We start from the raw sequence: 13,581 nt of genomic DNA, 5'->3' as shown, positions 1-13,581 counted from the left end.
CTCGGAGTGGCTGCTGGAGCCTCGCCTGCTCGCCACAGCTGCTCCAAGGGTCCGGCCCGCAGGGGAGGAGGAGGAGAAGGAGGAGGAGGAAGAGGAAGATCAGGTACTGGGCAGCCTGGTCCTTGGGGCACCCCTGGAGCCCAGGGCGTGTCCGGCAGCGCCGTGTGCGAGCGGGCTCTGCGCTTATCACATCCCATCCACTTCTTTGTCAGCAGCGTGCAGGGAGCACCCGCTGATTTTCCACTGCTTCTCCTCGTTCCAGGCAGGGACGACAGCTTGAATATTGCTGGGAGCAATGCCGTCTGCCTGGGGTGAGGTGCGTGCGGGAATCCTGCTGCTCTCGGCGCTCAGCCTGCTCAGCGCCGGGCTGGTGGCGGCTGCCCAGGACTCCGGGAATGCCATTCCTGCCGAAAGTAGGTACCTGCTGCAGCCGCTCCGGGAAACTGGGTGGTGCCTGCTTAACCAGGGAGAAAGGATGAGTCTGTGTCAGCGAACCACATGAAAACAACAGTCAGAGGAACAGCAAGCAAGCAAAGGATTAGTAGTTAATTTGGGAAAAAAAAAAATAAATGCTAGCTGCGTACTCTTAATTTTCATTTGAACTTGTGCTCGAGCTCTTTGCTTGCAGGTCTTTCAGATGTGCTCCTTGAGAGGTTTCTCTAGGTAGTTTTAATTGATACACTCAGATTTGCCACAATACATGTGATGTCCTTACTAGTTTGAGTATTGTTAGAAGAAAATTTGTGTGTATTTCTGCTGGGGCACTGCACCTTGCTTATTTTAGTATTTGGTTGGAACTATGGGTCAAGTTCAACTTTCTCATAGCTACTACAAATCAACACAGGGGATTTTTACCCAAACAGTGCATTTGTAAAGAAAATATACATTTCTGAAACCCTGCAAACCTTAAATAAATAAATATGACAGACTGGCTTGAGCACACCATGGAGCTGGGAGCTCTTGAATTTGGATCACAGCTGTATCTGAGCTTCCTCTGTCATTTTGAGTAAGTCTCTAAACTTTCTCAGCTCCAAAATGAGGCCATCGTTCAAAGTTATTAGGGGGTGGAGCCAATGTTCTCAGGGTGTTTTGGTGACAGCAAGTGGAAAGGAGCCATTCATTAGAAACATGAAATATCCTCTGGGAAAAAAAAAAACCAAAAACCAAAGAAAGATAATTGCATAAAAACAAATCTCTAGTTCTTAGTCATGCTTACTTTGTATCACAGCTATCTTTTTATATGACTATCAAAACATTTAATGTAAGGTCTGATTTTGTCACTGCATTTTATTCTCAGTTAATTCCATTAGATGGAACTAATGGAACTTCAGTGTTGAGTTTCCCTCTTTTTCCATTCTCTTTTTTTTTTTTTTTTATTAGGACTACGTTTTGGTCTGTTCTAAACCAGACCTCATTGCTATTTTGTGTGTCTGTTTCCTAGGAATTCATTAATTCTCACAATTTTTGTGATGAGTAGTCCATTTTATCTCCTCAGAGAGAAAATCAGGCTTGGAAAATAAATTGTATGTACACTTTGTGTGTCTATGTTAGCAGAGGCAAGTCAACACCTTTGGGAAAATGTATACAGTGGTCTTTTGTTCTACTTGTGTAGTGAAAGCTCCCATTTGAACTGTAGAACAAAACTCTTGGCCAGGGCTTCTGGCCCAAGTCTCACAGAATTATAAAACCTTAGAAAGGTGGGAAGGAAGGGCCCTTTAGAGCTCATCTTGTCCGACCCTCTGCCATGGGCAGGGACATCTTCAATTTGATCAGTTTGCTCAGAGTCAAGTTCAACCTGACCTTGAACATTTCCTGGGATGGGACATCTAGCACCTCCCTGGGCAACCTATGCAGTGCCTCACCACTCTCACAGTAAAAAACTTCTTCCTTAACTAATTTTAATTGACTCTCTTTTATTTCAAAACCATTACCCCTTGACCTGTCACAACAGGCCCTGCAAAAAAAGTCTGTCCCATCCTTCTTACAGTAACAAGGAGTCTTTCTACCATCTTATTGCCATCCTCTAGCCAGGCTGTGGAGTCCCTTGAACAGCCTTTGAGGGAGATTCCTTGTCTTTTCTTACTCCTGAATGTAGGAGTGTGGAATGAAGAGCAGGTCAGAGTGTTTCTGTGGCAGTGTTCCTGCAGAGACACACTGCCCCATCCCAAGGAACAGAGGCTGTAAGCATTGCTACAAAGGCATAATGCTATTTCTGTCTGAGACCAGGCCGGGAGTAAGAAGCCAAGGCTGTCAGCTGATTTTGAATTGTAAATTGTTTTGGGCTGCTGCAGGGGCAGAGTTTTAAAGCCACAAGGAACTCCTGATGCTCCTCAGACACTTGTTGGGACGACAACAAGTGCTGCATAGCAGCTAAATGCTCCAGACACCTTCCTTTGCCTGTTAGGGCTCTTCCTGATGGTTAACCTGTGAAACTCTTCCCTTTGGACAATGTGGATGCTAAATGTTCACTTGAGATTGCAGAACTGGTTGGTTAAATTAAAGGGGAAAAATAATCCTAGAAAGGGCTGTTAGATACAGTAGATAAGGAGCTGCCTTAGCATGTTCCTGAGACCTGGGAGGGCCTTTGGGAATGCATCCCTCCAGACTTGCCCTGTTCTCATGCTCTTCATTGCTGGCCATGAGGGTCTCATCTGTAACAGTGCCCAGGGATGCACCCTGGCATGGAGACATGACTCTACCAGTAACCTGCTGGGATGGACCCTGGAACACTTGTGTCCATGATAGGAGGCCAGCTGTCTATCTGGAAGACAGAGTTGAGTGTTCCAGGGCGGAACTATCCCATACTCGTGAGGTTTGGGAATGCTCCCAGACTTCCAGTATTCCTCAAGAGATGTAGATCGTGGGAGACTGCACACTGGGTCAGGCACTCACTTTGATGTGATCTAGTACAGACACTCCTGGATCTTTTCCTTCCTCATGCTGCACTGGCTGTGTCTCATCAAGGAGCTGATCCCCATGGGCACAGACCCATTTAGAGGGGGCCACAGACCCATTTAGAGGGGGCCACAGACCCATTTAGAGGAGGGCACAGACCCATCTAGGGGGCACAGACCCATTTAGAGGAGGGCACAGACCCATTTAGGGGGCACAGACCCATCTAGGGGGCACAGCCTCTGCAGCACAAACACACGCTTTCCCTATTGCTGGCACTAAAGTCCTTCCTGTCAGCCCAGGCAAGCTGCTGGCTGTGGAACCCTGGATGACCCAGAGGGGAAAGGGGTCTCTAGTGCATGTTCTTAACAGGGCTATAGGATGGACATGGGCCATATGGAGTGTCCTCCTGCAGGGCAGAGCAGTGTGGTGCTCAATGCTTTTCTCAGTTCCCAGGTGTGTGACACGGTGCTGGCAGCACGCCCTTAGCAGGAACATTCCCACAAGGACCACACCGTCTCTCTCTCCCACCTGGTGGGAGGAATGTGTCCCTCCTGCAGCATCATCAGCAGGACAGGGGCAGAAATGCTCCGTACAAGTGTGGGAGGTGCAGGAGTCACAGGAGAGGAGCATGAGAGTGAGTCACAGATCTCTTTAGCACTGCAGTGAGATCCTGTCCTGTGTGTGGCACTGAGATCTGGCTCAGGGCACCATCCCCTGCTCTCTGCCAGTCACACAGCCAGGCACAGCTTTTTATGCATAATTCCAATTAGCGGTGATTAATTGTGTCCTTATACTTTATTCACAGCACTCAGCATATGCAAAAGACTCTTCAAGTTTGAAGTGGTGCTAGTAACACTCGCAGATTATTTTTTTAAAGTCCTCTGCAATCCACCAGAAAAAAATAAATTATTTCCCCAACCTCCCACTGCATTTATAACCCAGATCACCCACTATGAAAGCTAAAATATGGAATCTGAAGACCAGAAGTGGTCAGTCTGTTTTCATTAGCCAAGGTGCACGAAATACAAAGAAAAACACAAAGTGTATGCAAGGAAAAGTAAATTAAAACTACGCAGTGCTTTCAGTTCCAGTTTTTCACCAAGAAGAAGCCAAGAAACATTTTTTCTCTTCCTCTACTTCTCCCAAAACTCACAAAGACACATACAGTCTTTCTGCTGACAGGACTCATTTAAAGAGTTATAGCTGTCTCTTGATAATTCTCATTATGTTAATCCACAGACCTGTTAAGTCTCCCTATGAATGATAGTCTGTTTCCAGCTGTCAGCAAGGAATTAATAACACTCTGCTACACTTTGCTATGATGTGACTTAAGATTTGGTTTCATGACTGCTTTAAGCTGAGATAAGCCTGTGCTGCCTCTGCCCTTTTCTCCACAACCTGGCCTCTTCTCCTTGCACTGTTTCTTGTCCTGAGCCCAGAACTTGGGCATTCAGGATCTGCTCTGGGGGAAAAAAATCAGTGGTCCAGCTGCATCAGATCCAGTGATGGAGGAGCTGCATTGTCACTCCTGCTGTGAGCAAGTGGAAGTGTGAGATGCCATAGCCAAGGTCAGAAAGCACAGTGGGATTGATCCTATTTGCAGCAGCACGTATTTAGATTTGTTTGCAAAACAGATGTTTAGACATATTTCTGCTGGGGAGATGTCCATGGGCACCTTGCTGAAAATATTGTGGGCATGAAGAGAGATCAAATCCACCTAGACAGGCCAGTTTAGCAGCTCAGCTCTTCATTCTGGAAAGCAGACCAAGGCAGAGAGTGATGGAGAGTATCAAAGTCATAAGTGGGACAAAGTTGGTCATTATTTAATAACCATTTCTTCCATTGCAAAAATTAGCTGCAGGAAATGAAAGCAGCAGATGTCAACTTCAGAGGAGACAGGAATGGTATTTTGTTCACTCAGAGAATAGCTGAGCTGTGGAACTCATTGCCACAGGATGTTGCAGATGACAAAATTTTACATGGATTCAGGAAGCAACAGTGTAAAATAATGTGAGAAAAAATCATGGAGGGTTTATCAGATGTAGAAACACCAGCCAGACACAGGATATCCTCCAGCCCCCTGGCAGGCTGGAAGAACATTGCTAGACACTTATTCTTATATCTTCCTCAAGTATCTGCCATTGGCTACTGGCTCCCAGCTGGCAGGGATGCTGACCTGACCCAGAGACAGCAGTGTCTGGAGAAGGACCCTCCAGCTCAGAGCACAGGCCAATAAATGACATTAAGGAGTGAATATCCTGTTATGTGGTGAAACTGGCTGCATGTGCACTCTGACTCTGGAGGGCAGTGCTGTGTTAGGAGCTTTGCAGGTGCTGATTCAGAATACCCAGAGCTGCACAGGCAGGTGTGCTCTGTGCCACCCCCCTTCTCCTGCAGAAGATGCTTTGATACCAGGGCACCTGCTTTCCCAGGGCTGGAAGAAGTGAAATTACCACTTGGCATGCTTGTGCCATTCCCTAGTACCTCCCTGTCCATAAAGGAGCCCTTGGCTGTCATAAATATCAGTGAATGATCCCACACAACCATCCCATCACAGCTTTCACCAAGGCCTGGGAAGACTTTCTCCATGACAAGTGGCAGATTATGGAATACATGGCTCTCCTCAAAAGTGCTTTCTCCCCACTGCAGAAGCAGGAGACATTCATTTATCAGATGGATCTTTTAGTTTGTTGTTTTTTTTTTTTTTTTTAATTTTTTTCTCCTTCAGGTTCTGATTTTGAGAACACTTTGGTGCTTGTCAGCACTTCAGGGCATGCAGCACCTCCCTGAGGTGGAGCTAGGACAGGGTGTTTCTGAGCAGACCAGAGTGAGGGGAAGGAGCAGGGCATGACACTGAGCAAATGATGGATTGCTGACAGCAGTCTGAGCATGGAGGGTTTTCTAAGGGCTCTGTTCCATGATCTGGAGTGGAAACAATTAAATTACTGAAATACTGAAAGTAGAAGGGGGTTGAGTGTCTTTAAAGTGTGCTCAAAACCATCCTGTCACTACTCCTGTGCCTGGAGAGGCAGAGCCTTTGTGAGGAATGCTGTTCTGATCGAGGTGGGGAATTTGCATCTCCTCACAGCTTGGGAATTAAATCCCTAGCTTGATCCCCAGATCCGAGATGTCACTTGCATGGAGGGGAGATGGAGAAGAACAGGTGGGAGAGAAACTCTCCCTGAATAGATCAAAACCCCTGAAAGGCTTGCTGAGGAGTGCCAAGCACCCTGGCTGCTCTCTCCCTTCAGGTACAGCTCGGAAGGCAGTGCTAGCAGCAGGGTGCCAGGCACAGATGGGTGCTGCAGTGCTGCTCAGCAGGTCCCTGGCTCCAGGCAGCTCCTCAGCCATCTCAGCAGCAGCTTTGCACCCTCTTTGCTTTGCTAGAGCAGCACAGGCAGCTGCATGTGGACAAGGATTTCGGCACTCCCCCAACATGGGGGCTCTGTGATCAGTGTGAAATGTTATCTTTCCCCATTCCCCCCGCACCTCTTCCAGTGTCTGCAATTTCTTCTTCTGAAAACTCACACATCATTAACTTCAAGCAGCCAGAGATGGTGAATCCTGGCAAAGCAGAAGTGGCCAGGTTCAGAAGTGAGCCATTTCAATTGTTGTTAAGTCCCCTCCTCCTCCACTCTCTGCGTTTTCCCTGCCCTGCCCCTCTGTGCACACACTGGCAGCAGCTGCAGAGCCAGTGGGATGCTTTGCATTCCTGGCAGAGAGAAAATACAGCAGCAGGTGAAAGGAAGCAAATACAGATCTGGCACTGTCCCTTGCCAAGCTGCTCTGTAAGAGCTCCTGTAAGAGCAGACCTGCCTGTCTGGTTCCTGAACCACTGCAAACTGCTATTTTCAGTGTATCTATTGAGAATTAACCTATGTCTGAGAAAGGGTAAGGATCTCAGTTTTAAGGGGAGAGGCTGGGGGCTGAAGCAGCAGGCAGAGTCAAGTCTGGGCCATGTTCAGAAAAGCACACACAGCAAAGTACTCTTCGTGGTTTTCGCTGATCCTCTCACATTTGCACAAAGATGGATTACGGGCAGCCCTAATTTTACACACGTGCAGGTGTGGGTGCCTGGTAAGATGGACTTTCTCCTGGCAAGGTCTCTGAGTGTTCCTCCTCTGTACTGCTGAACTCGGAATTTCCTGCTGTGCCAGTGATGCCTTGTGCTCTCTCCACAGGCCGTCCCTGTGTTGACTGCCACGCGTTCGAGTTCATGCAGAGGGCGTTGCAGGATCTAAAGAAGACGGCGTATAACCTGGACACGAGGGTATGTGTTTCTGCAGGAATGATTTCCCTTAGCCTTTATCTCCCAGCGGCCAGGATTGCCTGTCTGGCTACAGCAGACATGACATCTCTGCTGACTCACTCCCATCCCAGCAAATAGGTTTATGCCAAGCACAGATTATTTTTCACAGTCTGCAGAGGTTCATTAATGATCATCTAGTCTGACTTCTTGCATAACAGCCTAAGGAATTGCTCAGACAGTCCCTGCACCAAGCGGAGAAGGAAAGAAGGTGTACGAAGGAGAGGAAAACAAGACAGGTGATTTTCTCTCTGCCTCACAACATTGCTTCCAAGCTGTGGACTGACTATTCACTGGGCAGGAGCAGAAATGAGCAGGAGAGCGAGAAGGTGGCAGGCAGGGCTGGCAGAGGAAAGGAAAGCACACACACACCCCCTTTGCTCATGGATTGAAACTTTGTGAAAAAGGGAGAAGCACATTTTTTCATGCATTTATCACAGCACACAGGGGATTCTGTCACTTCATGTGCCAGTCTCCAAAAGTCTCAGTGAACAAAATGAGGGTGTATTAAATGCCCCAATTTTAGTAATTCATACATGTGTGGGTTTGTAAATATGTGCAAACTGGCTGGGGCAGGATTTACCACAGTGGTTCTGCTGCTGTCAGAAGATTGCAGGAGGCCGGAGGTCTCTCTCCTCTAATAAAGCCCCTCCATGCATGTCTTGTCCTTCCTCTCCTCCCTTTGAGCTGGGCCACCTCTCTTGGCACATGAGAAGGGATCCTTGCTCCTTTACAGTCACACTCAAGTTGTCATTCCCAGCAAAGCCAGCCAAAGGGACATAAATCAATTATGTGTCTCAAACCATAAGGCAATTATGCAGCTTTGCCTTTGGTTTCTTGTGACCTTGGGCAGCTATGTCAGACCTGACACAATAGACCTGGAGTGACTTCTGCTTTCTTGAGCTATCAATAGCAAACTGATTAGGACAAAGTTCTGAGTATGGGTTACATTCCCAAAGTTTCCCATGCACTGCAGTAATAATAAATAAATCTTAAGTGGTAAAGTGTCAGTGGAGGGGCTGTACCCCCAGCAGCTGTGCTGGGCTCTTCTGGTGCATAGCAGAGCTCCACCTGTTTGGATTAGGGTCAGATGAAATGTTTTGTACCTACACATGACACATCAAGACCAGGTGCAATTGCAGCTGTGCTGGTTCTTATACTGTCAACAGGCTTTATGTGGGAAGTTAAAGATTTTTTCTGAGCTCAGTGGAGGCAGCACAATTCCTTAATCCCACCCACAGAGATATTCAGATGTGTCTGTGATGTCTGTTCTGTCTGGAGAATGGACTGAGGATGCAGCCCACCAGAGAGCAGTGCTGCCTTGGAAGAGGTGAGGCAGAATATAAAGGGAGAAGCTGTCCCAGGGTGCCACAAGAAGAATTTCTGTTTCTTTGAGGACCTGGACAGGCCTGACAAACCAAGGCATTGACTGAGATGGCTCCCAGTATTACAGAGCAAGGGGCACAGGAACATCACCGAATAGAACCAGTTGTTTGTAAGATCACCCACCCTTAGACAACTGAGCTGAATTCTATTATCAAATAAAGGCTGTATTACTGTCCTTTGGATTGATTCTCCAAAGAGCTTTCTATCAGAGATGTTTTGGTTAAACACAAGTTATTGAGTGATGCAGAGATACTAAAGTGAAATACAGGACCCAAAGCCCTATAAATGGCACACCATGGCCTTCTAAACTCTGAAAGGTGGAGCTTGCATATCCTTACTCAACTGCTAATGCTTAGCTCATGCTGACCAGCTATAATTTCTCAAGTTTGACACACAAATAACTTCACTGAGTGACAATGAACTCCTCAATCTTGGAAATTGTTGCTACAAGGGCAAGCCCCACACAGAATTGCCCCTGTATATCAGGGACTTTCTTACCCAATGCCATCAAGGCCACAATTAATTTTTCTAATTGATACCTCTCTTTCACAGTCTTTCAGTTTGCATTTGAGTGTTCCCAGAGCTGCTCTTCCTGCCTGTAAATAGTCCTGAGTGACGCCCAGGCAGAGTTTGTGGTGGCAGTGTCAGCTTGTTGGCATTACTGTGAAATCCAATAAGCCTGTTTGATGTTAAGATGATCCTATGATTTCTCCTGGGCTCCCAACAATGGGAGCATTCACTCATCCAAGATTTCATTGTGCAAGCGGGGAGCAGCGTTGAACAGCGCTGCCATTGCGCTAAGCTGATCAGTGGAAGCAGGCAAGGAATGGGAACAAGCCCTCCTTAATGCAAAGGTGGATGTCAGAGGTTTGACTTGAGGAGGATATAGGGCTGGGGAGGGGAGGAAAAGCCGTTCTGAAACAGCCTGTCCTGCACAAGCTTGCAGTCTGAGAACAAGAAAAGAGTATCAGAGAGTGGGCACTGCTGGGGGACAGAGGTGCTGCTGCCCAAGCAAGGCAGGAGGGCAGCAGCACCACCCAGGAGGGCCCAGATACTCCTTTGGAAACTGCCTTTGCTAATTAGCCCTTTGCTGTTTCTGATGTGTCAGGAGGCATCAGGTCAGAGGAACACTGCAGGCTGAAGACCTTGTTGTTTCACAGAGTTTTGAGATAATTTCTTAGCAAGTGGGTTTCAACCTCTTTGCAGTTTGCATTTGCAGTGCAAATGGGAAACTAATTCACACTGAATTTAAGACCGCTAAATTATTTTTTCTCCCCTCAAGAAGCTCTTCAAAGTCAATCTGCAAACTACTTGAGGGGCCACAGACCACAAGGTGAAAACCACAAGATATTTGCTCAGGAACAAGTTTCTCTTCAGTCACAATTGCACTTGCTGATGTGAATTCCTTGAACCAATAATTTTGCATCTCACAAGAAATTTGCTTCTGAAGTGATGGTGCCAAGTAAAAGATTCAGCCTTTCTTTCTCTGAAAGGGTGACAAGAATCCACAAAATATTTAAGTTATCTGATCACAAATTAATCATACTTGAATATCTTTAAATATCTATCATTAATTTTTCCCCCTGTATACAGAGAAAAAAAGCTTGGAAATGTTTTTCCACTAAGAAGTTCCAACTACAACAGCAAGTAATTTTAAACTATATAAATTGGGAATGGTTTTTAAGCTTTTGCTCAAGTACTGATAATAAAACAACTGTCAGTTATTTAACTCAGATTGAAATAGGAACCACACACTCAGACCTAGATCTGCCCTGATAGATTATGAGTTTCAGACAACGGGGTTAGACTGACAGCTGGATTCAACTCAGAGTTGTTCTGGAGACACAGCAGTGTAACTGAGAGCACAACTGGCTCTTCAGCACTTGCTATCTGGTGCAATTAAACCATGCAAGACTGAAGGCATCGTCAACAGGAAGCCATCAATCACCTCCAAGGAGTTCAGAGCAGTGCAGTTGAAAGTGGAATTTGTTGCAGTGCTTATAAAGGACACTTTAATAATTTTGACATAACATTTCTACTCCCTAGAAGTTAACCATGAAAATGAAAACATTCAAACTATAAAAACGCTCTCAGTTCTGAATATACTCATTTCATCACTTTTTCTGGATGAAAACCAGCACTAATAACTATGATTTTCCACTCAGCAGAGCACCTTGGCTACAGCTGTGCAGAGGGATTAGATCTAATCAATTATATACTCTTCTAAAGCAACATATTCAGTTCTTTGATTTCATGGTTTTTTGTTTGTTTTGTTGGTTTTTTTTTTTCCAGACAGAAACCCTCCTCCTGAGAGCAGAAAAGAGAGGCCTGTGCGATTGCTTTCGTGCAATACACTGAAATGAGCACTGGGATTTGACCAATGGACATTTATTCATTTTTAAAATGCTGTTCAGTAAATTACAGGAAGATACAGAATGCAAGTTGTGCCCCACCATAAGGAAAAGCATTTTTATAGAAACAGGTATAGCTCAGTTCGATTATGTTTGCTTTGTTGTGGTTTATCATTACTCTGTGTGATATTGCATCTGCTGATATGTCAAGAGAAGAAACAGTGCCAAAGTCTTGCTTAAGGGTTTTACACAAGGATGGCATCCTGCTTTTTTGGTATTTCAAGCCAAAAATTGTCCTTAGACTCTATTATGTGGATTATGTGAATTGCCATAGATCTGTGAAAGTCAGTGAAGTCAAAATTTTTAATGTATTTGTAGAAGACTAACATGATAAGGAAGCTACTTTGCCATGATGCATAGATAAACATTTACAAACAAGAAGACTTGGCATTATATAGAAATTAATAGTTATCACAGACTGCTTGGCAGTCCGAGGAAGAGATTTGTTCCCCAATTGTATCAATAGTCCAGCGCACAGCAAACACAGTAATCTGTTTCACAATTACAATTTCTTCAGAGCCACACAGTAGCTGTGATCTTTTTGGAGAGATTTATTAAGTATCTAATGTGATCAGTAACATTTGTAATCACATGAATACTGCCTGGCAGTTGAACTGATTGCATCTGCCAAAATCTTCTGGAGAAGTGTCTTTCATTAAGCAAATCACATGCTGGGTTGAACCACTCAAACTGGCCTCTACAGAGAGTTTTGGCAGAGAGCCCACACAATGCCTGCCTGCCCAGGAGTCTCTTGTAAACTGAATTTTGGGAAATACTTAAATTCTACCAAAATGGTCCTTAGCTCTTGCATGGACTCTGCACTCAGGGTGGGTTATTCGTATTCCTGCTGCAGTGTGAGACAACAGAGAACAAAACAATTTGAGCAGTGTAATAGTAATAGACAACAAGATTGTGCCTTGTTACTCTTTGTAAGAGAATAGCAAATCCTTTCTCATTGTTTGCATTTTTTATTTTGGGAAGGAAAACAGAAAACGGCCCTGTTCGTGGAAGTGGAAAGTTCCTGTTGATAATAATAGATTTTTCATCTGGCTTAAAACATCATCCCCAAAGTAGAGATTTGTGTATCAGCTCAAGCATTGCTGTACAAGCTAGAAACTTTTATGCAAACTGGAATATTGGAGCAGGATCAACAAAAAAAAAGTGATTTTCAAAGTAATTTTACTAATTCTTATCAGTATGTCTGTCTTTCCATAAGTGGCTGGTATTTTTTGATATTTTGCTCTCAGCCTGCTCAGTGAATTAGAACAGAAGCTATCTGTATGTTTCCAAACTGCTTCTCTCCCATTTTGTCTACAACATCAAACACAGGAAAATAGGGAACTTTGACCCACTGCCAACTTACTATTTCATGTGCAGTCATACTCAGTAACACAAAGGAGTGTGTTACCATATATTTTGCCAAAGTTGTTTGAAAGGTGTGTGGTTCTCGGCAAGGAAAACTTCCTTGCACCTGCATTTCAAATAAGAATTCTGCTTTGTCCTTTGTAGTATTCCAGCAAACCCCTTTAGAGGTCCTTGGGACCTGTTTTGTGTGCAAGACAAGCAGCATGACACAGCAACAGCTCCCTTCTGGTAGCATCACTCTGCACTGTGGCACCGACCACTAGAGCAGTGGAGTTTTTCCTCATAGACCACATTTTATTGGACAAAGAAAACAGTAGGATTAACACAGCTTCCTTGCAAAATGCCAGCCTTTGGCTTCTTTACTCCCACTTATATTTGGACCAAAGTCATGCACAGCTTTTGAGCCAGCTCTTTGCAGGAGATGGAGTCCCAGCACTGAAGCTGTGAATTTTCCAGCACAGCTCCCCTTTCCAGGGGGCAGCATGTCTATGGTTTGCTATTGCTATTGTGTATGCTTGTTCTGCTGGTAGCCTAAAGAATCTTGCAAAGTCCTGTTACAAGAACTGGGGTTTTTTGTTCATGTTTTCATTTAGAAAAATGGTTGCTCAGAGTTTTGATATATGCAGCTTGTTACGATAGAGAGGTGGAATGAATGACAAGTGGATGTTGTTTGACTCCCAAAGGGATCAGATGACACTGCAACTTTATGGTTGTATGAGTGATTATTCTGTACTTTGTCTATAATACAACACAATAAAAGGGCAAGATGCATTATAGTATTTGGTGTGCTTTGTTTCTGATTTAAGAAATTGATGGTGCTTATGCATTAATTAATGTCTGTTCTTTAATTAGGTGGAAAATACACAGGGAAAAATTATATTTTTAATACAAAAATAAAAATACCTTGTATTTGGGCTAAATGTATTAACATATTCTTTGCTGAAGTATAAAATCCAACTCACTCTTATTTAAAATAATGGTACAGAAATGATTTTGTGAGCTTCTTTAAGGCCTCCTTACTCTATACTTGGTGGTTTTGATAAAGTTCCTTATAATTGCAGGATGGCATGAAGAAAAAAAATGGAGCTAGATAGTTTTAATGTCTTTTTGCACAGGAAGTTAATTTAAATTCAGAACCCCTTGAGTCTCCACTTACTAGAAGAAACCATGTATTTTGCAGAAGGACTTAATTGCAGGAGTGCTTAAAGCAGAAAGTTC

At 44.6% G+C, this 13,581-nt stretch overlaps 1 protein-coding gene across 1 annotated transcript; it reads left to right on the top strand.

Annotated features, from left to right (window-relative positions):
* On the top strand, nucleotides 1-13,142 carry C4H4orf48 (chromosome 4 C4orf48 homolog). The gene is made up of 4 exons (XM_015625852.3): nucleotides 1-103; nucleotides 263-413; nucleotides 7,077-7,165; nucleotides 10,880-13,142. The coding sequence occupies exons 2-4, from the start codon at nucleotides 296-298 to the stop codon at nucleotides 10,943-10,945; spliced, it is 273 nt and encodes a 90-aa protein (XP_015481338.1). The 5' UTR covers nucleotides 1-103; nucleotides 263-295; the 3' UTR covers nucleotides 10,946-13,142.
* Nucleotides 13,143-13,581: the final 439 nt, after the last annotated feature.

Source organism: Parus major, chromosome 4 (genome assembly GCF_001522545.3).
Source record: "Parus major isolate Abel chromosome 4, Parus_major1.1, whole genome shotgun sequence".
Lineage (NCBI taxonomy): Eukaryota > Metazoa > Chordata > Aves > Passeriformes > Paridae > Parus > Parus major.
The sequence above is the reverse complement of the archived record's forward strand: the minus strand, read 5'-3'. Positions and strand labels throughout refer to the sequence as shown.